The 24,610-nt window shown below is 30.7% G+C and overlaps 1 protein-coding gene across 11 annotated transcripts in view; it reads right to left on the minus strand.

Annotated features, from left to right (window-relative positions):
* The window catches only part of LOC134719644 (IQ motif and SEC7 domain-containing protein 1-like), a 92,900-nt gene that overhangs the window by 40,345 nt on the left and 27,945 nt on the right, over positions 1 to 24,610 (minus strand). For 2 of the 11 annotated variants that reach the window (XM_063582629.1, XM_063582662.1), the window contains exon 2: positions 12,740 to 12,763. The exons of 2 other annotated variants lie outside the window; for them this stretch is intronic. In XM_063582629.1, coding sequence (XP_063438699.1) covers positions 12,740 to 12,763 — 24 coding nt within the window. Of the gene's footprint in view, positions 1 to 5,240; positions 5,401 to 11,442; positions 11,465 to 12,739; positions 12,764 to 13,862; positions 13,907 to 16,381; positions 16,438 to 19,877; positions 20,186 to 24,610 lie in introns of those variants that run through there. 7 more of the 11 variants (XM_063582685.1, XM_063582625.1, XM_063582650.1 and 4 more) reach the window with 6 other exon arrangements.

Below are 24,610 nucleotides of genomic sequence, written 5' to 3' on the forward strand. Positions count from 1 at the left end.
CACCACTTTTGGGCTATTTTGTGGCAGCCAGTTTTTATTGGTGAAGTAAGCTAGAGTGCCCAGAGAAAACCATATGGTCAATTGAAATCGCTACATAATTCTTACTTATATGATACCATTGTACCCTCCCCCCGCCCACAATCCCAATAGAAATTGGGGGTTTAATACTTGTATAATACTGCTTAATCTATTTTTTCCAATTTATGATAATTGCTGCCATTTTGCAAGTTGATTCTTGTTTTTTAACAACCCATAGTATTACCTCTTATTTTTTGCACAAGGTCATAATAAAATATTCCTTGCATGAAATGTTCTGGTTCTAGATTCTTGACAGCTGAAGTATGAATTATTTGGTAGATTTGTTAGAAATATACGAAAGTCACCTTCAAAGTCTATGACAGGTAATATACTTCCTATATTATAATTGTAAATATGTTTTGATATGTTTTTTTAAGACAAATCCATCAAATTCCAAATGTAAATACATCATAAAACAAATAAATATATCTATAATGCAAAAGGGCAAGCGGTAAGAAAACGCAAATGATGTTCAGGCTAACCTCACTCATACTTAGGTAACAAGTCACAAGATAATCATGCAGCACGTACACGATTTTCACAACTGTCGATCATGAAACATTTACATGTTTTTAACCTCTACATAACTGTGTTTTTGGACAAATCGTTCCCAATTCGCAGAAATTGAAAATGTGGTTCAGTTCAAATTCAAAAAGAGCTCAATCTAATTAAAATTGAATCCTTTAATTGCTCCCGTTCTGGTATGTCGTGCTATCAGAAGGGGAGCAATTAAAGGATTTAATTTTAATTAGATTGAATAGAGCTGAGTGTGACAATTGATATAATAAATTGGTCTTAACAGAACCCCTTTGGTGCTGAGAATATTAAGAATATTAAAAGGAGTTGTGTATGTAGGGTTGTGGTTTCTATGTCAACAAGCCAGGCTGAGCAATCCAACAACTTAAAACAATAAGAGTTTATAAATATTGAAGAATGCTGTTTAGGCCACGTTTTTTTATTTTGTTGGTTTACGGATCCGCCGACCCGATTTTGCCGACTTTCAGAATAAAAATAAAATTGACTTTTCATGCTTTTTTTTATTCCTGCCGACCCTTATCAATGCAATATCCCTGAAAAATAATTAAAATTTTCTTTTTTTATAAAATGAAATGCATTAATCATTAACAAAGTTGATAACACTTTCTGTTGTGAAAAATAAAACTTCCAATTTACGTTTCTAAAAATAGACAAATCAATTATAACTGACCTTGAAATGTCTTTTGCGCAAATAATTTTGCGGAACGAAACCTGTGTTGAAAACCTATTACAAAATAAGTTCGTTTCCCTTATTTGTCATCAGTCCGTAGGATTGTAAGCCAAAAAAGTGTCCCATGAAATTGTGTCCTCTAGAACATTATTTCACAGTTCAGCTATGAAATTTTGTTCATGGGACAAAATATCACATTTGTAAACCATTAAAATAGTGTCTCCCGTAGTGAAAAATTGTCCCTAGTACTTGCACATAATTTCATGGATGATTTATAAAATTATGTTACAAAGGACAATATTTCATAGTGTAGCTATTTTTTTCTGTCCCTTTAGAAGGGACATAATTTAGAAATCATTGAAATGTTTTAATCAATTAGTTAAATCATAATTGAAAAAGTTAAATAAAGACAACACAGATGTGAACAAAAATGGAAAGTGATAAATATAAACATCTGTATAATTATGTGTCTGATGGTCAATGCCCTCCAGAATTTGAATATAATGATAGGAGATCATTTAGAAGGAAGACAAAGCAGTTTCAAATAAAAAAAAATGAAATTTATTAAATGTAATACATGTTGACAAAAAACACAAGAGCAAAATCATTTTGGTATTTTGTGGATAGTTGTCTCATTGGCAATCATACCACATCTTCTTTTTTATATTAAAACTTGTAATTCATAAGGTCAAATTAAAACAAACTTGTGTTATATCTATGTCATAATGAGAGTGGATGTCATCTTGGGGTCAACAAGACCTGTTATAAGATATCTGGGAAATATTATTTCCCAAGAATCACAGACATTGTAAAGAAATATATATCAGATTCCTATTGCTTATTTAAATACAAATGTCAATTTAGTGTTATTATTTTTTGTTAAAATTTTTTTTTGGTATTAGACAAGACTTTTATGCAATATATATGTTACAGTAAATAGGTGAAAACGTTTCAGTAAATACCTGTAATTACTAGCCAATTTAGTAATTACATGTATTTACTAGTTGTTTCAGTGATTACTGGTAATCACTGATTTTTTTTGTCATTTTTACAGCTATTTACTAACTTGATGTTTTTGTTTTAAAATTAAAAACATAATTCAAGATACCAAATAAGAAAGTAAAGGAATAGGGATTTTAAGGGAGCTTACTTAAGGATGTAGGAATATAAGGCACATCAAAAGTGCATACTCTTTAGTGTTTGTGAATTGAAACTGGAAAATGGTTGTTTTATAGGTTTTGAAACTCTGTAAATATATCGCTACATTGAACATGTTGAAGACCTGTTGGTGACTTTCTGTTGTTGTTTTTTTCTATGGTCGGGTTGTTGTCTCTTTGACACATTCCCCATTTCCATTCTCAATTTTATGCAAGACAATGATATATATCTCAAATTGATTTTCATAATTTGGTTAAACTAAAATCTCCATCATGCACTGTGGTTTAAAACTTTAAAATAACTTTCTCCGAATATCCTGGATTTCTACCAAACATGGACAGAAGCAAAATTTTTATGATCATAAGTTAATATCCAAAAGTAAAGTTTGTAAAAAGAATCCTTTTTTTCGTATATTACTTATAAATGGACTAGAGGTTTTTTTCCAGTTTACATTTCATACACTATGCAGTTAAAGTTTTTAAAACATTAGGTTTATAAACCATCCTGAATTTTTACCCAATTTAGACAGAAGCTTCTTACAGTACTATAGTCAAAAGTTAGTATCTAGAGGAAAATTTTAATATTTTTTCCTCATTTTTGTTGAGCCTGCGATTAACAGCAAAAGTAGGCTATTTGTTCTGCAAAACCCTTACAACTTTAATAGCTTAATACATCGATAACCCATCTCCAGCTAGAGGTTGAATTGAAGGTCACACGAATACGCATTCAATGAGGTCCAAATATTCACTCGCAAGTGCACAACTCATCAACCTTCTTTCTCAGCTATTTTAACAAAATATAACCAGATTGGCTGCAAACGGTAAATTATAATTTCACTATATCATTTTTATTAACAACCAAAAAAATATATATCTTTTTTTATATCTCGAAGCTAATGCACATAACAGTTCATTTCAGTTCTTAACCTACATAACGTTACCTTATCTGTATAAGGTAGTAAGTCTAAATATAAATAAGTTTTCTTTAAAAAATTTAAACATAATGCTTTAGGAGAATTTTCCATTTCTGATATCCATGTCTGCTGAAATTGGTCAAACATTATCTTTTTAATGCTCAACTTGAACCATTTTGGATTTATCATTAAAACTAAAGTTACTCGGATTTAACCAAATATTTGAAAGTTCATATTTATTCAAGATATTTTTTTTAATAGAAATCAACCATTCAAAATTTACTGTACTGTACTAACTGATCTTTTAGTTAGTATTACCATAACTGTTGATCACCTGACCATAATACATGTACAACATTGTTTTAGCAGTCAGTAAATAGGTGTAAAAAATCATTTTAAAATTAGTAATTACTGGTAATAACTGGGCCGTTTCAGGAATTACTTGTATTTACTAAGTGCATCGGGGATTACCTGTAATTCCTAAATTTTAGTAATTACATGTAATTCCTAATTTCACCTATTTACTGTAACATATACATGATTTCACTATGAAAAAATGTCCAACGAAGGTCACAATAGTATCTCTTGTCAAGGGACACTTTTACATAGAGGTGGACATAGAGGTGGACAATATTCATATCTGTGAAATTTTGTCCATGGGACATAATTTCATTGGGGACACTATTTAATCCTACATAAGATGCATCATCTCAGAGAAATAGACTTGTCCAAATGTTGACAGGTAGAATACATCAATTAAAGAACTGAATATTAACCATTGAATTCTTATGAAATTTTCTTGTTTCATAAATATCAATCATTGGGATAAAAACCGGATTGCATGACAACTGATTAACCCGATATTGTTGTTTTTCCAGTGGACGAGTCTATTACGTTTTTCGACACGTGTGTTTAAACTTATTTTTGTACGACGTTTTTACATTTTTTTTCTTTATTAGTTTTTGTGATTGAAGATCATAATTTACCAATTTTTCTGGAATCGATTGAGAGCTACGGGAATCTGTTTTTCTTGTTTGTTAAATGACGATTTAATTTCGTCTTTGTCGGTGCAACCCCCCTTTTTTACAGGAAGTAATTAAACGATGCCATGCGATGTTCATTATCACTGATTAATAATATTTCATTGAACTAAATGTTAAGAAAGGATGACAAAACAGCAAATAAGACAAACATTTTGTTAGTAAGGTGAAATATATATTTATTTTGCATATTTTTCCGTTTTGAAAGATATTTTTTTTTCTTTTTTTTTCCGACCGACCGACCCAACTTTTTTATGGGAAAAATCCGTAAACCAACAAATTAAAAAACCGTGGCCTTAGCTCACTTAGGTTTCATAACTGTATAAAAACCACTATAATTGTCCTGTAACTTGCTGTAAGATACACATTAGTACAGTTTATAAAGTTTCCAGTTCACACAGCTTGGCTCAGTTTAGTCTGGTTGCACTGTATCATACGATTAATACATGCACTTTTCTTTCCTGTTATTGTCTGAATTTGAGATACATGTACCTCTATAACTTTAAAAGCAGAACCTACATCCAAAAATAGGTTTTCCATGCCAGATTAAAATTTAAAATGAAAAAAATAATTTTTATAAGACTTACAAAACTCTATTCCCTTCAGTTGCATACGTTTCTCAGTGTAAAATGAAAACATAATAAATAATCAACCGTTGCAATAATGAGTATGATTGACAAATCATGTTGTACCTAACATGGAAATCACCTTAAATACACACCCCCATTGCACACTAATTATGAAAAATGTCACGTAATGTTATTCAAAGAATAGAAAAAAGCGTAATAGACTTAAGATCTAGCTGGAAGCATTTTCCACAAATTAACTACAATATGTCACATACCTTTTGGTGGCACATCTCTGTCTAAGTAAACGAGTTGGGTCCATTGTATGACGCTAATACTTAACACAAGATGAATCTTCATTAATTTTACTTCATGTTTGGATTGCCTCATGTGACTCACTTCCCTCATTTACGACAAAATTCAAGTATACAAGGACACAATGTTAACTGTTACAACTCGATAAGTATATATGTAGTCAATTGGCTAAATCTATGTGAAATTCTCCATTGAATTTACATTTCCTGACACAGATATCAATCACAATTTTGCTGATGAGATTCAACGTTCAAATGTCTAACGTTTCGTAACAGACAATTAAGAAAAACCAACAGCAACGCAAACAAACATGCATTGGCAAATAGAACAAAGATGAATAATGTCTAAATGTTTGTCTTCCTATCCATGTATTTATGCAAATTTTCAATTAAAACAATCAATGCCTTCAACAGGCACTCTGTCCTATGTTTTTACTATACAGACATTCAAACAGTACAGAAGCTCTATAAAAATCTATCATCACTATTATTTTTCTCCAATAATCAATACCGATACCAACAACGATGTAAAATCCGTTTTTTTCACAAACAGAATTCCTCAGGAGAAACAGCAAGCCAATAGCTGTACTTTCTGACTTCTACTATTCAGTTAAACTAAGTGGTTTTGATTGTACATTGGTAAAGAACACTAGAATAACGAACGACATATCAAACAGTGTGATCGGTCCTTTTTTCCAGCAGTAATTTTACAAAATGCCTTACATAACGAAATCAATACACCATGCCAATGTAATTAACGATAACATTCTATCTATCAATTATTTTCTAAATACTTAACGGACATTAAATAAAAGTAATACAATTACAGACTTTGTTCACTTATTCCATAATCGTGAATTTATTCATTCTCTGTTGATTACCACAGAGATAATATTAAATCTTGTAATGAACGATTTTATAATGTACATTCTGTGCGTAATAAAATTAAAGCTTGAAAAGCTGTATCAAGTGATATCAAAGGAGTCCTACAGATATTTTGCCAAAAACTTGATGAATAATTAATAGACCTGTACTTTTTTTCATCTACGATAAACAAAATAAAATTTCATAAGATTATGCCCCTAAAACATATACAAGCTCTATTTTACACTAAGTATTATCTTTTATTCATTAAGACATCATCTCTCATCATGAACAATGTCACAGTTGCCAATTTTTTTATGATCATAACCATCTCATAACTCTTCATTCAAGTTGTCTATTATGCCATCATCTTTTTTTTACAAATAGTACTCTTTACTGCTATGCCAACATTAACATTAACTTCACCACGATCAGAAGAGCCTCTCATTACAGACACAAGAAAGTGATGTACCTACTGCAGTTATTTGTTTTGCCATACAATGAGACTTGTATCAGAGATCAGTACAACTCTTACTACAAGAGAATGTTATATCAGAGACACAAAGACCTAAGCAGTAATTATCTGCTAACTTAATATAGACTTGAGAGATATGATTCCTGTTGCCATATTAAAATTGTAAAACATATTTTATGTAATATGTTATTTATTTCAAGCTTAATCATTTATCAGATAAATTTACGTGAAGAAACTTACTTTCATAGTAATTCATGTAAAAGTGTATCTGAATATTATTTTCTGTTTTTTTTTTCTTTTAATCTTCATAAATGTTTATTTCATTAACTTTTTGGTATTGAAAATTTATTTTAACAAAAAAAAAGCTCTTTAAATATGTATGACTTCAATCTCTCATGCCCATAACCTATTCCAAAATCAATAAACTGACAATTTTATAAACTGAATATCTCTTTCATATTTCCCCTAGAAGATTTTTTCAGTGACCTCATCCAAATTAGGATAAATATCATCGATTAATAATCTCACAAACTAACACAATTATTTATCATAATGGATGCATCATATGGAACAATTGCATAAAAAAGGAGAAGATCCTTTGATAATTTTCTCTGATCAAGAACTAATACAGGGTCGACCTCTCTCGGGATGGAACAGAATAGAACCACCATATGCCCGGTATATCACAGGACAATTATAGAAAATTATACACAACCTTATATGAAATTATTGTCTTAAGGTTAAAGAATGCATTCGTTCTCTGATTTATTTTTATGTCAATTCCATGCATTTATTTCATATATTAAATACAATTAGGATGTCTAAAGTGTAATTAAGAAGTCCCTCTTTTCATAAATAAATAATTTGATGTGTAACCCACAGCGGGATAATGTTAAATATTAAGATGACAGTTTCTACAAATGGCCTTCTTTCAAACTTGCTGAATTGAAATTCATTACATAATTTGCTATTTGGTTAAAAAGGTCCCCCTTCAATCAACTAGAAAACAATTCAATAGACAGTCTATAAAATCAAAAGGCAAGTAAATTAAAATGAAAATTTTATAATTTTTGGCTAAAATCTCATATATCTAACACCTAATTCCTATAATCAGCATTTTTTATTATATTAAATTGTTTCTCAGCTGCTGTATCTGTTGAATCTCAAAACTAAATTAAATTTTCTTTTTCCATTATTAAACAATCAAGTTTTCTTAAGAAGTAAAGAAGCATGATCACAGACACCAGAGGAACAAGAAGAAATGCTTACCATTAATGAAGTGAAATTAAAGCTCCCATGGCCTTGCCGTCAGTACCTACAGAACGACTATATAGATCTCACAAGATATCCACCTGGAGCATGTATATATAGATATACAATCAGTACATATAATTGCAGGATCACTGCATTTCTCATCCAATTGTTAACAATCTCAATTTTCTTTTCTGAAGGTCATGATTTAAGAACAGAAGTTTAGAAAAACAGTTGATTGATGAAGAAAATAATGTCCTTAAAATCCACTGAAAATTCCAAAATTATGACAAAATGTACAAAGTTTACCAGATGGAATGATTATTGCTGTGCTTCATAATGCAGTTTTTAATCCTAAATTCTTTTTCAATTTTTTTTTACAAAATTTTGCTTAAAAAGCATATTTAAAAAAAAAAAATCAGTGAAAAAATTTCAACATACAATACCAAACTTTCTTCTCTTATGTATGAAAATAAACACTTTAATAATCCATTACTGATAAATCCATCAAGTTTACCAAAAATACAAACCTACTTCTCTATTTCCAACAGTCTATATGGTCTACAAGTATTACATTTCTCCTAGTGGAAACTAAAATGTGCAGATTGCATGTAGAATTCAAATTAATTTTGGTAAGTTCATGGTTCAAATGAGACAGGTGAAAAAGCAATACATTATGTTAATTTTAAGTAATTGTGGTTAAAACTCCTATAATTTAAATAATTATCTTGTCAATGCCATCAAACCAACAAATATTATCTCCCCTTATAAATAAGAAATCTTCAGACGATGGCATATTCGGCGATATAATTCATAGAGTTTCAAAACTTTACGAACAGTCAACTTGTGTTATAGAAGTTAAGTTTTTCATGCATTATGTAAACAGCCCTTTAAAATCTACCAGTATGAAAAGTTTGATGACTATCTTGAAACCAAGAATACACAATGACTGAATATGTTTTGTTTCAGTGAGGAAGATATTTCCTGTAGGCATACCACACCCCATGAACCACAACCACAGCCTTCATTGATTCCATGTTATAAAGTATTGTCACTAAGACACTTTACTGGACTGAAAACTGCTTTGTCTTAAGCAGATATATGATCTTGATGAACCATCACTTAAATATTTCGTAAACAAAAGTATAAAAGATGGAAGTTCTGGCTGCTAAGAACAGCTTGTAAATCACCATAAAACTCCCCCTAGCCTTTCAATCTTGCTAGAGATTTCTCTGACATCATTTGGGTAGTTGGACATTTAAGATTGCCTAAAGTCATACTGTCAAAACGTCATATCAATTTTAGACTTAATTAGCTTAAGCATACTTTATTTGGGGTCCAATGAACTCCAACATCTCATCACAAACCATTTGTCAAATTATCCTTCGACTTTTAAGTTCCAATATATTCAAAGATAACAGAGGGACATATATATAGCTGGTATACTTACATGAACATACTTAAACCGATCTCCGAGTTACTAATGTATATACCATTATGTTTAAACCTAACAATTTCAAAATCAAACATTATAGTACAGATGCACTGAACACCCCTCCCCAACTGATTCAACTTCCTCCTATCTGTCAATCACCTAATCGCCCAGCATTGTTTACCCTATGCAACAAAACAAGTACACAAGGAAGGGCATTGATTATTTGATATTAATAATTTTATGAGGAGTTTATCATTTGTGGGGTACTGACCCTATAGTTATTAATTATCCAGGGTCTTGCCCTTATATATTTAAACAACATGATTCACGAATACTTCTGAATAAATACTGGGAAAGGTCGATAGAAATAGTTTGCCCCTCTCACCTGGTTGACGATTTCTTCATATAAATACTATTTATGGAATATGAATTTCTTTTCAGTTGTACTTTTTCAAAACCACATCAGAAGTGTGAAATTTTTTATTGAAGTTTAAAGATTAAAGTAATTCCTAAACATTAACTAGCAATTCAAATTGTACTATGATTAGGAAGTCTTTAATGTTGCTTTAACATTCAAATGGAAAAAGATTTAGGCTCAAAAACTCACCTTTTCTTTTTATATGTTTATGAGTATTAAATATATTTGACACATTATTAAGCAAAAATTGCTTCCAAAATAATCTAGTCTAAATAACGACAATGTATATTACAATGGAATCTTCGTGATTTTTTTGGAACTAGTTATTATAAATTAAGGTATTGCACTCATATTGAGGATAATATAAGGAGTCAAAATTGTCAAAAGTTGTCTATAACTTATGTTTTCAATTGTCATTTGTAAATGGAGATAAATTTTTATGGTTAGATAACATAAAAAATATTTTGAATGAATGTGGCTTAACATATATTTGGAATTCACAAACTTTTATTAATTTGAATTGGCTACGTCTTACAGTTAGTAGAAACCTTAAAGATCAATTTGAACAGAATTGGCACTTACTGTTAGAAGAATCACCAAAAGCTATAAATTACAAAGTATTTAAAGATAGTTTTAGCTCTGAAGCTTATTTAGATATTTTAGATAACAAAAATCTAGTAGAATTTTGCAGATTTAGAACGACTAATCATAAATTACCCATTGAAGCTGGTAGATGGCTAAACACCAGCAGACAAAATAGAAACTGTACTCTGTGTAAAAACAATGAACTCGGGGATGAATTTCACTTTATTTTGGAATGCAAATTTTTTGAACAGGAGAGGAAAAATTACATTGAAAAGTATAGCTACACAAAGCCAAATATTTTAAAATATAAATTATTAATGTCATCAAAAAAGAAGGTTATGTTGAGTAAACTCTGCAAATTTATCAAAATTATAAATAAATCTGTGTGAACTCCTGGCTTTATCTAGTGTGACGCCACCCTATTAATTATTTTTGTAACATGTCTTTTACTAAAAGTATTTATTGAATATTGTATATATTGTAAATATTGTACATAATATTGTGTATTTCTCTATACCTTGTCAAAATGATGGTTTATTGAGAATAAAGATATATATGTAGGAAATTTGTACTGAGCAGTCTGTTATATTGGCAAGGTCTGTTTCTCAATGCACAATTTCATGCTAATGCCACATCTCACTCACTCAGAACACATTCACCAATCAGATAATTAGATATTTTGTGTTGGAGTTAACTATATCCCTGGTGTTGCACATATCATCTCTCAGTCTTCTTGCATGCAACTATCATTTTACTTACTCTCTAAATTCATAAAAGCTTTGCAGAGAAAGTATAAATATTAAAAGGCCAAGATGCATTATTTTCAACCCGTTGCAAAAGCTCTATCATATGTATGAAATAAGATATCTGCAAACACTGCATTTTTACTTTTAAATATGATTTTGATGCATGACATACATGTAACAAAGATCTAAAAAAAAATGGTGGCATTTATGTCACATCAATACCAGTTCTTAAATAAGCACAAACATTATATGTTTTGCACACTGTCCTGCTGTAATACCATAAACAGTATGTATTATTCTCAAAAAAGCTACTCCCCCCCCCCTCCCCCCTAAGATTACCATTTCTCCAGTGTTTAAAATTTTGACATTTTTTATGCTTTAAAAACACTTACCATCTACAAGTAGCCTGTAATGTATAAAGTAGGGAGACTAAATATGTCCAAGTTATCTAATCTACAATGTAATTAAGGCCACTAGTATATCCTGGTCAACTTAATGTCCACTTGTTTTGTTTAAAAACATCCTGTTTAACAGTTTCATCAAAGGTTTTAAGGCTTAAGTCTGATTTTTCACAAAAATTATTCAACCTTTTTCTTGATGGGCAGTCTTGACCACCATAAGATTACCTCACGTTTGGTAAAAATTATGCAAAATGTCCTCTTTTCAAACCGCTTTAACTGTAACTTTATCTGTCTCTGTTTTTAATTGGACAAGATATGCAGCTTGAAGAACAAATTTTACAACTTTCCTGAAAAAATATCCTGTACTTCAAATATTCAAACATGTGCACTGATGAAATTTAAAACCCTGTTTATATCTTTAGATATTTGGTGTCAATCTAAACACATGTCCTGATTATTTCTGCCCTAATCAACACAACCCATAAATCTAATTCTTATATCTCAACAAGCATGATCAATTAATTACCTACATCAAAGGGATATATTACAGTGAACATAAATAAGTGTTAATTGGTAACACCTATATATATATGACCTTTCAGGTTAATTGTCCTATCACTGATACAGTTATACATACTGTTATTCTTATCAAGTACCTTTAACTGTTTGAAAAATAATGTTTATATAAAAATTAGCACCTAACAATTCTGTCTTTTGATCTTCTTAAACAGTTATTTTTTTCAATTTCATTTTTTTTGATGTAGCTAGCATTCAAAAAGAAATGAGGCCAAACAGAAAAGAGAAAGGGGCATTACAGTGAATCTTGTTTTTCATATTCATCACTTGAGCACTATTTTTTGTAAAATAATGATAATTAAATTGTTTCAAGTATATAAGGGATACCATATCTAAATTCCAAAAAGCTGGAACTTTTTAAGACAACATCATATTGTTTTCAATGGATCAAATTTTTATACTGACAAAAAAACCACACATCTCTACGCTTTTAACTTGCATAGTTAAAATACAGACAGCTTAAAAAAATGCTAAATAAAACAGAGAAAAAATTATATTCTAAAGGCAAATTATAAGAAAACATGAAAGGAAAAAAATATAGCTGAGGAGATAATTCTAGGGAACAAATTGATGAAAGCTAAACATAAAAAATTGTAAAGACAAAATTAAAAATCTATATTCTGATGTCCTGCATGCAAAAACAAGAGTGGGAATAACCAAGATTGTAAAAAACATATAGTATCCTGATTGTTTACACTTAAAACCTACTCACCTCAAACCCCTCCTGTTTGCATAGCTACAAAAATAAGTCGAAACTATGGTCAAAATCAAACAACAAAATCATTAGCAAAGTTGACCAACCACATACTCTAACTCATTGACCTGACCACATTGTTTGCAAAGAATCATCACTTTGAAGGCGTAACCAGTCCTGGGTAACAGTTGCAAGTTGGGAAAGGTGTTTCAGGCCACAGATCAAACATAAAAATAAAGGGCCAGGTGAAAATTCAATACCCCTGTTGTTTTACTGTAGCTAATTCAATTAGATTCTCATTTCACGGTACATGTAGTAACAATGGCAATCTGATTGTCCTTTGTAAAACTGATATCTATAAATCATCCGTGGTTCCTTTCTGTGTGTCACATGTAGTTCTGATGAAGTGTGTTCAATTTTATTTCAATTTTAGGATCCATGATGCTACATACTTATTGTCCCTAATGAATAACTAATACCCGTAAATTACCCCAAGGTCATTACGGTTGTCAAGAGTTATGTCCCCTTGTAGTAGTTTGTTTTCCAGTCCCACATGATAGCAGTCAATAAACCTGACTACCAACCAATAAATAGATTGTAAAATGCTAATTTTATATATTACAATAATGAGGAATATAAAACAATCCCAATTAGCTTGAGTTCCTAGATGGAAACTGTCAGTTCAGAGTGATCTGAAATGCTAAGAGACCAGTGCTAGATCATATATTTTTTTCAATTCAAAGTACAAAAAGATCACTGAAAAAAATTTGAAGTACAGAGGCCTTAGGGCATATGGCATCTGTTGCAAATGTCCAGAAGGAAATTGTTACAACACAACTATTAAATTCTGAATTCTAGGCATAATGAATGATACCTAATGATACTAGATTTTTTTTTTTATCCAAACCATGGTACATGATTTGTGTAATAATAACACAGTAAGTCTATAAACCTCTGCTAGGAGAACTTTTAGCTGTAGATTATATAATATATACAATTGCTAATTGGAAATTCATCTATAAAAAATGATTGCTTACATCTCAGCAACAGACTCCCACTAAACACATTTAAAGACAATGAGTTAATGATCTTGTAAATGAACAAAAATATTAACATCAAAACACATTTATAAAAGTCTTACCAAAGTAAACTCTTAAAGAGCGATTTCATTTCAAGTATGCTCCACTAATATCCAATTTGAAAGTAATAATTTCAGTTTTCTAATAAATCACTTTATTTTCCCAAACACCTAACTGCCTAATAACATTACAAAACCCAAACACAACCATCAATTTCATTCTCAATTAACTTTTAATTTTCAATTTTCTGACTATTGTCCAGTGAATACAGTATTTTCATAAGGATGGTTGGCCTTTCCCTATTTAGGTACATTTTATTATTGTCCATAAATAAAGAACTACATGGGCAATTGACAAGCTAAAAAAGAAGTAAACATCTCAATTAAAAATCAAATTTCTACAGCGTTTAGAGTGACATGCCGTGAATTATTGAAAATGACATCGAAATCAATCTTTTTAAAAAATTCATAGATGTCAAGTTTCTAGTTTTTTACTTATGTAAGATAATAAAATTTCCATAAATACGACCACATTCACCTTATTTTGAACTAAATTTTAGTACATTTCAAACAATAATTTGAAAGATTAAAATCAAATTTAAATTTATGAATAACAATGATATTTCTACATTGTAACGGCATAAAAACATATATAATTTTCTTTTATATAATGAACTTTCTGAATGCACAGGTTGAAAATAATAAATTTAAAGCTTACTTAAAAGTCAAAGTTCATAAAGTGTTGGATTTGCAGAATTTATAAGTCAGTTAATGTGTTGTATAAGTTGGTTAAAAGTGTTGACATTTGTAAAATAAAATTTTGTTCAAACCCACACACTTAAAACATGGTCAGAGATTCTTCTTGGGTTACATGAGATAGTCCGAACAGAAATTATTAGGTCAAACCTCAGTCATAGATTAACTACCCCTCTACCCTCTGGACAGGCTCACATCAATTTTCTTGAAAATTGAGGAATATTTTAATCTGAACAACCATTATTTTATTTGAGAAACTGTGACCTACTTTTCATGCTTCATCTATTTTGCATTTAAATTTGAAATGAAGTAAGCATGGTTAGAGCTATTAGATATGCTAAATACAAAGCTACCGCGGTATCTAAAACTTGGTTGAATATCAATGTCCTTAAATTAAGCAAAAAACCCCAAAAGACTGACAGACTCAATGTATACTTGACAAGCTATATTTATATCAAATACAAGGAAAATCTTACACTATAGAAAGTGCTAAGACAACAGGATTTATAAATTATATCATAAATAATCCTCAAATCTCTCAAGAGATGTATTTAGGTCACCTTTTATACTTGTTTAATGACATCCTTAAAAGTCCACTCGACTTCAAGTGGTTTCTGAAGGAAAACAATATTCTTATTGGTTAGACAACTGCAAAGTTAAGAATAACAATTTCATCAACTTGTTATGAAAAATTATGCAAATTGAAGTCAAAGGGTTCACGGTACAGAGTGATCCTTTCATAACATAAATATGATACAACGCACTGGAAAATAATTAATGAAATTTAAGACAAGTATTTTGTTTTACAGAAGAACTCCGTACCATTATGTAACCGACCTCTTTAGATTGAAGTCCAAAGTCAACTTCAATCACACGCTTTCAACTGCTGTTTCTGAACAAAAACTTTTGTTACATATATATTCCTAGAAGGAAATGTTTTTGTTCCCTTGTTTTTCTCTCTGCACATTATTATGTTACACTTTTATTGGTAACTTGTTCAAAGTACTTATTATTGCTCCCCCATCACTCAATTATATCATGTACAATACAATTTAACAGTGCAGGATCCAGAACTTTTCATTAGGGGGACCTACTGACTGACCTAATGAGGGTCCCCCTCTAGTCAATCTTCAGATATTCCAATATATAACCATCAGCCTATGATTAACAGTTTAAAGACTTTTATTCATCTTTTAGACTTAAATGTTACCAATCTTAAAGAACTTTAATGCAATATCAAAAGAGAATTAAAAGACAGAAAAGCAATGTTAACATTTTCTGCAATCTTTGATTCTTTCTCCCTTCCAAAATCAAGATGGACAAAAATTCAAAGCATGTACATTTATATTTTTCTTGAAACTTTTAAAAAAACACTCTGTGGTAAGTATAATTGGCTAAAGACAATTGCAACTCTTTATTTACAGTTTACTCCATGTGGTGAACCAACGCGTGTCAATCATTTCAATAGAGTCCCTATATAGACTATTATTTCTTTTTACAGTAGTTGAAACATTCAATTTCAAATATCTAAAAAGCACCTTCAGACTTCGCCAAGTAACCTGACTCAAGAGATAGATACATTTTTGTAAATATATGTCTTTGCTAGACTTAAGACTGTTATAACAATTTTGAAGGATCTATCATTAAATTATAGGTACAATTGGGAACACTGGAATTTATATTCAGATTTTCATTAATTGGCATCATTTTGTTTATGACGTCAACTGACTAATATCATTGACATTACACAGCTATCTTTACCCTACTACCCTCCAGAAATAAATGTCCCCATAAAAGTAAGTTTTGTAGAAAATAATTGATCATACCTTTCATTGTCAATAATTGGGCTCCACATCATAAAAGCCATGTTCCTGTATTGAAATTAACTTTCAAAATTTGTAATCAAAATAATGACAGGTGTATTATGTATGATATAACCTATTATCATTCAAATCATATCAGTTTACATGTTGTAAATTTCTGTGTGACAAAAGGGGAACAACTCTTACTCCAAAAGACATCAAAGAAGTAATCAACTTTAAATAACAAAAATATCTGACATTTTTCTAAATCGAATGTTTATTTAGTGCATTTATTATTTTCTTTTTATTGGCAATGATATAAATACCTCACATACTTCTATAATCTGCTGTGGAAGAATTTCTTCCTTCCAAGCCAAGATAAACTTGGAAGTCTGAAAAACTTCACCATAAATTTTGTAAATATATCCTTGGAGTTACTAAATTGTGCACTAATATAGGAGTTCTTACAGAACTAGGAAGATATCCTCTTTACATAGACATGTTAAAACAAGTCTTCATGTATTGGCACAGACTTGAGAATTCCCCATCAAACCTGCTGAATAATGCATATAAGGAGTATATGCATTTACATAGCTTAAACAAAGGTAATAATTACTGGTACACTAATATACTCTTTTATGGGGAAAAGTTAAACTTTAATTTGGCTTATTGTAAAACCCTAAGTAAATATAAATTTAAAAAATCACTTAAACAATGTCTCCGAAACAGTTTTCTTGAGACTTGGAAAGTAACCAGAGATTCTTATTTACAGGATAAAGGTAAATTGAGTACTTATTTCAAATTTAAATTTTCATTTGGTAAAGAAACCTATCTATCCTCTATAAATAATGGCAATTGTCGAATTCTTACTAAATTAAGGTTAAGTAATCACAAATTAAGAGTTGAAACTGGTCGTCATGAACGCAGGGTAAATATGTCAGGTAAATTAGAGAGTATTCCACGATGTGAAAGACTTTGTCAATATTGTAATTTGAATGTGACTGAGGATGAACACCATTTTTTATTGCAATGTCCTCTATATGTAACTTCAAGAACCATTTTACTTGATGATTTATTTATGGAATATCCAAAACTGAGAATACTTAATTCGCAAAACCTATTTATTTGGATTATGACAAATGATAATGATAATTTTATTAAAAAATTATGCAAATTTTTAACTTCAAACTTAGAAGTGAGAAATAATACTGTCAAGTGAATTAATACAGGTTTTAATGATAATATTTGGGGAAGAGTTATCTTTCTTTTGCTGAACTGACAATGTCGTATATATATGTACTATTGTTTTGTTTTTATATAAATCATATTATAATGTTTAAATTTCATATTGTTTCTAAATATGTATTTTAATTTATGTTTTGTCTATTATCCATTTTGTTTGTAATTCATATGCCTATAAGGGCCCTTTGATTAGGAAATAAACATAAACATATTTGATTTGATTTTTTGATTTAAACTAAAAATCTCAACAATTATCACTGCAAAATATGAGAAAATTGTCATACATGTATCTCCTTTCAATTTGAGCCAAAAATGACTATTAAATAAGTAAATACTTCCAGCACATTTTATATTACAGTATACTATTCTACTAACAGTCGACATGATTTGTTTCCTATTCTTTGAATACTATAACCTGATGCTTCTTAGATGCTTTAATAGAGAGCCTCTATTCTTTTTCCCAATCAGAATTGTGACCAAGGTTATTTGAGTTATTGGTTTTCAGAAAGCTTTACATAACAGAATTAAATCTTGTATTTGTAACAATAAGTTGTACATTAGAAAGATACAGATACAATACATATCAACTAGGATATAAACCATAAATGAATCGATCCTGGTTTATAGATATATTTTGTCTATAACTGGGCATGACTGGAAGATCCTCTAGAATAAATTTCATTCGTTTATTTTTTCTTGGTAACAGAAAAGCCTTGGTGGTCATGAGATCTGTTAAGTTCTCTTTAGTTTCACTAGCCTATTAACAATATGGTTTTGGTTAGACCCCACTTGTTGAAGGCCTGTGTTCAGATTTCAATCTACTAGGATTGCCATCTTGACAAAGGTTGGTGGCTCTCTAGTAGTACCCCAGCTGACCCTGCCAGTATTAACAGGCAACCATGATGTAGTCCAGACTGCTGAAAGTGATGTTTAACACCAGCAATCAATTAATATAACAAAGTATTCAATTCCATAATAAGACCTTAATGGTCCAGACTCCTAAATAGAGATGATTACTATTTCTTAATTTTTCTAAATACAGGTATATAACAAGTATTACCACCAAGGAACACACAAATATTGGGGCTTCACAGGCTTTTAAAGGAATCTCCCTTGTTCAAGGGACACACAAATATTGGGCTAAACAACTTGGGGCTCCACAGGCTTTTAAAGGTATCTCCCTTGTTCAAGGGACACACAAATATTGGGCTAAACAACTTGGGGCTCCACAGGCTTTTAAAGGTATCTCCCTTGTTCAAGGGACACACAAATATTGGGCTAAACAACTTAGAGCTCCACAGGCTTTTAAAGGTATCTCCCTTGTTCAAGGGACACACAAATATTGGGCTAAACAACTTGGGGCTTCACAGGCTTATAAAGTTATCTCCCTTATTGGTTTTGTTTTCTCAGAACGTAGGTTGATTCTGGATAGGAAACATATCGGTTTGTTTTAATGCAAGAGGTCCAGGGATGTCCTGGACATATGCCATAAGTAAACAAATATGCTGTTAATGTTATTTGTTACTTCCTTGCTAAACTGACAGCATGTTTGAGTAAGACAACAATATTTCGAAGCAGGTATCAAACATGCTTTACAGCATAAGCTACACCCTAGGGGATACAAAAATCCAATAAATTCATATCACACAGTGCCACCCACATGTAATTGAGATAATTAACAAACCATATATAATCAATGATCATTTCTAAATATATAGAAAAACAAACAACTTCAACAAAGCTCAATGTTATCCCCAGGGCTTTCGGTACCATGGTAAACTAATGTTATGCTATATTGCTTGAATGTGAATTGTGTTCCCATTTTTTTTTCATGGAAGGGATGCTACAATCTCTTGAAAGATTAGCTTTTTCAAAGTTGGTGGTTACCAGGAACTTCTGTGAGGTTTGTGGGGACAATAATATACTGAATAGCCAAGGCTCTTATAAAAACTCTGAAGAATTAAGTTTAAAATATAAATGTGTTTTAAAAAAAATCTAATTTGACAAAGTTTATAGGATAAGAAACAAAATAAAGGGATGAAGGATCACTAGGGTAAAAAGAATCTTATTCTAAGCCACCCGCTTCTTCATTCGAATTAAAAAAGTAAGTTTGCTCTAAATTAGTCAACAGTCTTTTGGACTGGAGACACTCCAAGACATATTAGATCAGTTTTTGTTGACAAACAATATGATCTTTTTACCTACAAGATCTTATGTAGTTGGTATGGCTTCTGTTTCATTCCAACTTATCCCAAATCTCCCTTTTATTTATAAATACCTTTTCTCTGGAACTGTTAAAAACTTTTTCACAGAAGAGTTTGTTACAGACTCGGTGTCATCTTCAAAAGCTGGATTGCTTTCAATTAAAACAATCTGCTGAATGGTTTCAAACGAAGAAGCTATTTCTGGACCCATGTTATCAACAAACACCTTTTCGTCCCAAAAGCCATCACTGTCATAAAGGTCATCCTGACTTTCACCGTAATATCCAATCCCTTTATCTTTCAGAAAATTATTAGGACGTCGGCAAAAACATTGCACAATCAGACTACGGACCCAATTAAGGGCCATAACTTCATTCCGGACAAGTCAACATTCTTATGTAGAGTAGTTAATTTCCAATATTCCCAATCAGGCCAAAATCCATGAATGTAAATGTACAAAAACTCCTAACGTATATAATTAATCTAAAAGAAGAATATTCGATTCTAAATTTCTCAATGGGAAAATGGCACTAGGCATTGATTTTTCACAACTATTCAATATTCCAGGCAATCCTACAAGTATCATTTTGTATGCTATCAATGTCAGTTCTGTTTGAGCTTAGGCCAAAAACAGATCAACATAAATTCCAGCGGAATACATCACTTTCTCAAACAATATACAAACAATTAAGTATGTATACAATGCCTTGTTAACAGAAATATAAACAGCTGTTTTCAACGATGATTTTACTTTTTTCAAGACAGTCAGCAAATTATAACATCATTAATAGTAAATGACCACAGCATCTTAAGTAGGTAATCCAGGTGAAAGAACGCAGGTAAATATTTGTTGATTTCAAACATAGAGCTCGTAAATTTTTATGTTTTCAAAGTATGTCAATAGATATGACAAAAGAAGATTGCACTATATGAAAACCGGACATCTTAACATTTAAAATAAGTGATTTATGGAAACATACAAGTACATCTGTCAGAGACATAACATAATCATTTTCGTCACACAAGAAAAACAGGTGAGTTGAACAGGTGAAGAACCCTAAGACAAATTTTGTGTATTGAAAAACATGCAAGTCATGAGTGTTACAACAGCTCAACCATAACAAGTTTTTGATTAAAAAATTAAGAGAGAATAATTTATGCAAACTTTATAAAAACCACAAATCATAAATAATTCATAAATCCAGTTTATTTCTACCATTTTGCACTGACACTGGTGGGAAATGGTAATTAAGGCCTTCAGATATCTGTGTATTTACATGTTGCATGATTGATGAGAAGAAGTACCATGCAGGTCACCACACCAATCTCATACCTGCAGGTGAGCATGTCAGGATATAATGCCATCTTTCATGTTCTACAAATTGTCTGATGGATTGGTAGCTTTGATCAATGATCAGCACTGCAATGTTTACCTGATCAGCTCTATTTATAGAGTAACAGCTGGGTGAGCAGGATAGCTCTTCCTGAATAAGCACTACCAGACAGGGGAATGAAACCAAGGACTCCTGGCACAGTTCCTTGTGGAAGTAAAGGAATACACCACTAATGCATCATTTGGACGAATCTTAAGCACCTTTTATTGAAGCATTGCCATATTAACATTTAATGTAAAAAAAAAGAATATTAGGACTGCAAGCACCAAATTATGAAATGTAACCTGTAAATATAATGCGTAGCCATTTTCTAATTTTTCATATCACTAAACTCTTTCAAGCTTTTGATCACTGTAAATTCAGAAATTATTGCATTGTATTTATTATTGCAAAAAATGGGACAGGGTAATAATTGTAAAAATTCATACTCTCATTTTGAAATCTTTTATATGAATTAACCAGGATTTTTCTCAATATCACAAAAATTAATACTTAAGGAAAAGATGGCTTTCATACACTGTTTTGAGAATATCAAAAGAAAAGATATGGTCACCGTACGTCTTTTCTGGCTGAAATACAAAACAGGAAAATTTCATGTAGAATCCTTCAGAAAATGCACTGTTTTAGAGTTACCTTACCTTGAAAGATAGATATACAGGGAGGGGTAGCTACATCATCTTTGCAAAAAGGCCTTAGACAGTTGAACCATTCATCCTCCAGCTTTTTCTTTATATTTCTTTCATCCGATATTTTAAATTGAAAGTGGCTACTGAGTTAAAAGGATAGACACATTTCTTAGTTATAATACAAATTAGTTTGGGTTTTTATGTGCTTGTAAAGCACTACTCATGAAATATAACACCTTCAACTTGCATTTCATGTGACACTATATTTTGGATTTTTATTCAACTTCATGAATAATACAATTATAATTTTGATAATAAAAAAAATTATCTAAATATCTTCAGAACATAAATCAGGTATAAGAAATCAGATATCCACAAATTCATTAATAACTTTGACACTTCATTCTATCACTATTTATATTGAGCCAAGGAATTGTATGATGAAAGGGGAATAACTCTAACTGCCTTCAAACAGTTTTCATTTCAGTGCATGAATTCTGTGCATTATTTTGTTCAGATAAACCATTTTATATAAAAAGAACAGTTCCAATTCAATTTATTTATCTACACTGATAAAACTTAATAAAATAATGATATGCAATCTCCTTTAATGAAATTTGTTATCAAACATAAAAAATATGTAAGATTATTCAAATATTTGTGAACTTTAAAAAGCTCTTTAAACAACATTAGTACAGTAACCTCTAGCAAGAGAAAATATTATGACGTAAGCAAAATAACCCCAATATCTAGATAAATAAAAACAATATCCCACAGGGTCTTATAGCAGCATCATGAGCATGATTTATTTTTGTCTTGGCTTACAATACAAATAAATGACAGCACTAGTTACTTTCCCCTTCTGGATAAAAATATTTGTTCATTTCTTGTCATTTCTTCTCAATTTTCATTAATCATGTTGGCCATTGGTTTAATATGTGCACATGATAAAATAAAGGAATATGTTTTATTAAACCACAAAACAAAACCACAATAATTAACTGTTTAGGGAAACAGTTTTTTCTTTGTGTAAACATAAGATGTACTTTAGCTAATACAACTGATAAATATCCTTGTCAAAGAAACAAAAATTGTTAAACATGTAAGACTTATTTGTCATATATATTGAGAAAAAAAAAAAAAAAAAAACTAGTTATAATCAGTCTTACTTGACTAAGCCTACCTAGACGTTCATTGTGTGCATTTTTTATTCTAACAACTGTCCCGTTTATTACAGCTTTCCTAGAAAAAAAATCCCCACTGACTTGATTTAAGAGTTTTCCAACTGTTTCAAACTCAGGGTTAATTGAATGAGAAACCTCCATTTAGAACTATAATAAGAATAACCATTCAGTGCTTTTGGAAGTATTTGTGGAATAAACTTTCAAATTTAAGTGGAAAAATGGCAAAGAGGAAATTGAGGCTGTCAACCTAAAAAAAAAAGAAAGAAAGAAAGTGCAAGCTCCTTTAAAAATGACCGACATTATTTTCCCACTGAAATCTACAAAAGAACACCTATAAGTTCCTACACCAGTAGACAAGACTTGAGGGCAATGAACATCCACACTTTTCCAATCAACACTTTTATCAGATCCTTGTTCTAGACAGACTTTTATGTCAATACAACATCTATCTAACATCTATCTGTTAATGAAAACAACTTATATCCTATACCTTCAGGGGAGCTACATATCTTTTTTTTATACAGATAAATATTTTTTTCTATACAAGAAAGTTGTTTAAAAAAAACAAGCAATCAATATCTGACTGGTATGCCACAAGAGGTTTTCACCTCAAACCAAAAAATATCACATATGTTCTCATAGGACAACTGTCATAACAAAATAAACAAACATGATATATCTCAACTGGAGGAAAGTTTTTATATCTTTTAACATAAAGGGCTACAGGCTCTATTAACTTATAAAATCTAATTGTTTCTTTCTTATTGGTCTCCCACAAATATTGCTGATTTCCATTGTATTTTATGATGAAAATTAGTGTTGTATCTTTTTTTGTTTTCCTGAGAGACAATATTCAAACAAGTGCCATGACTACTTCAGCTGGATTTCTATAGACGCAGCTTTCTTTCTTCTCATTTCAAATTCATCACAGGAAATAAAATGGATTTGCTATTTCTTAAAGAACTCTAAAGACCATTTAAGAGAGCAATTTGTCATAGAAGTTACAATATCATTCTTCTGAAATATAAACTATGACAGTTTCAGAAAGGGAGAGAAAGGCAAAATATAATGTGAGCCATGGATGTGTGTCGAAGACCGTACTTTGACTTACAATGGTTTACTTTTATAAATTTTCACTTGGATGGAGAGTTGTCTCATTGGCACTCATACCACATCACTGTATATCTTTGAACATTGTAAATTCAGAAATTAGTGCAAATAGGGTCATTATCAACGCTCAGAAATTTCCTTGGAATAAAAATATGGCTTTTACATATAAAGTACTTCTGGACTGTCACCAGGTATCATATCTTTTGCATTAATTTATCATTTACACTGGTAAATTAGCCAGTCAGTCACCAGAGCGAATGTACTCTGCACTAGAAGAGAATACAGAATAGAAGATTTATACAGGGAAAATAAATAGCTATAATTCTAACATTAGAAAAAACTAAGAATTCAGATTTCAAGTTCTTGTCTTTTTTGTATAACTTCAGATTTTTACTGCTGAATCAAGAAAAGTGCTCCAAACTACAAATTCTGAAATGATTGACCTTAACAGGGATAGATTTATCTGAATCAAAATGCACAAAACTACATGTAC

This window comes from Mytilus trossulus, chromosome 1, assembly GCF_036588685.1.
Source record: "Mytilus trossulus isolate FHL-02 chromosome 1, PNRI_Mtr1.1.1.hap1, whole genome shotgun sequence".
In the NCBI taxonomy this organism is placed as follows: Eukaryota; Metazoa; Mollusca; class Bivalvia; order Mytilida; family Mytilidae; genus Mytilus; species Mytilus trossulus.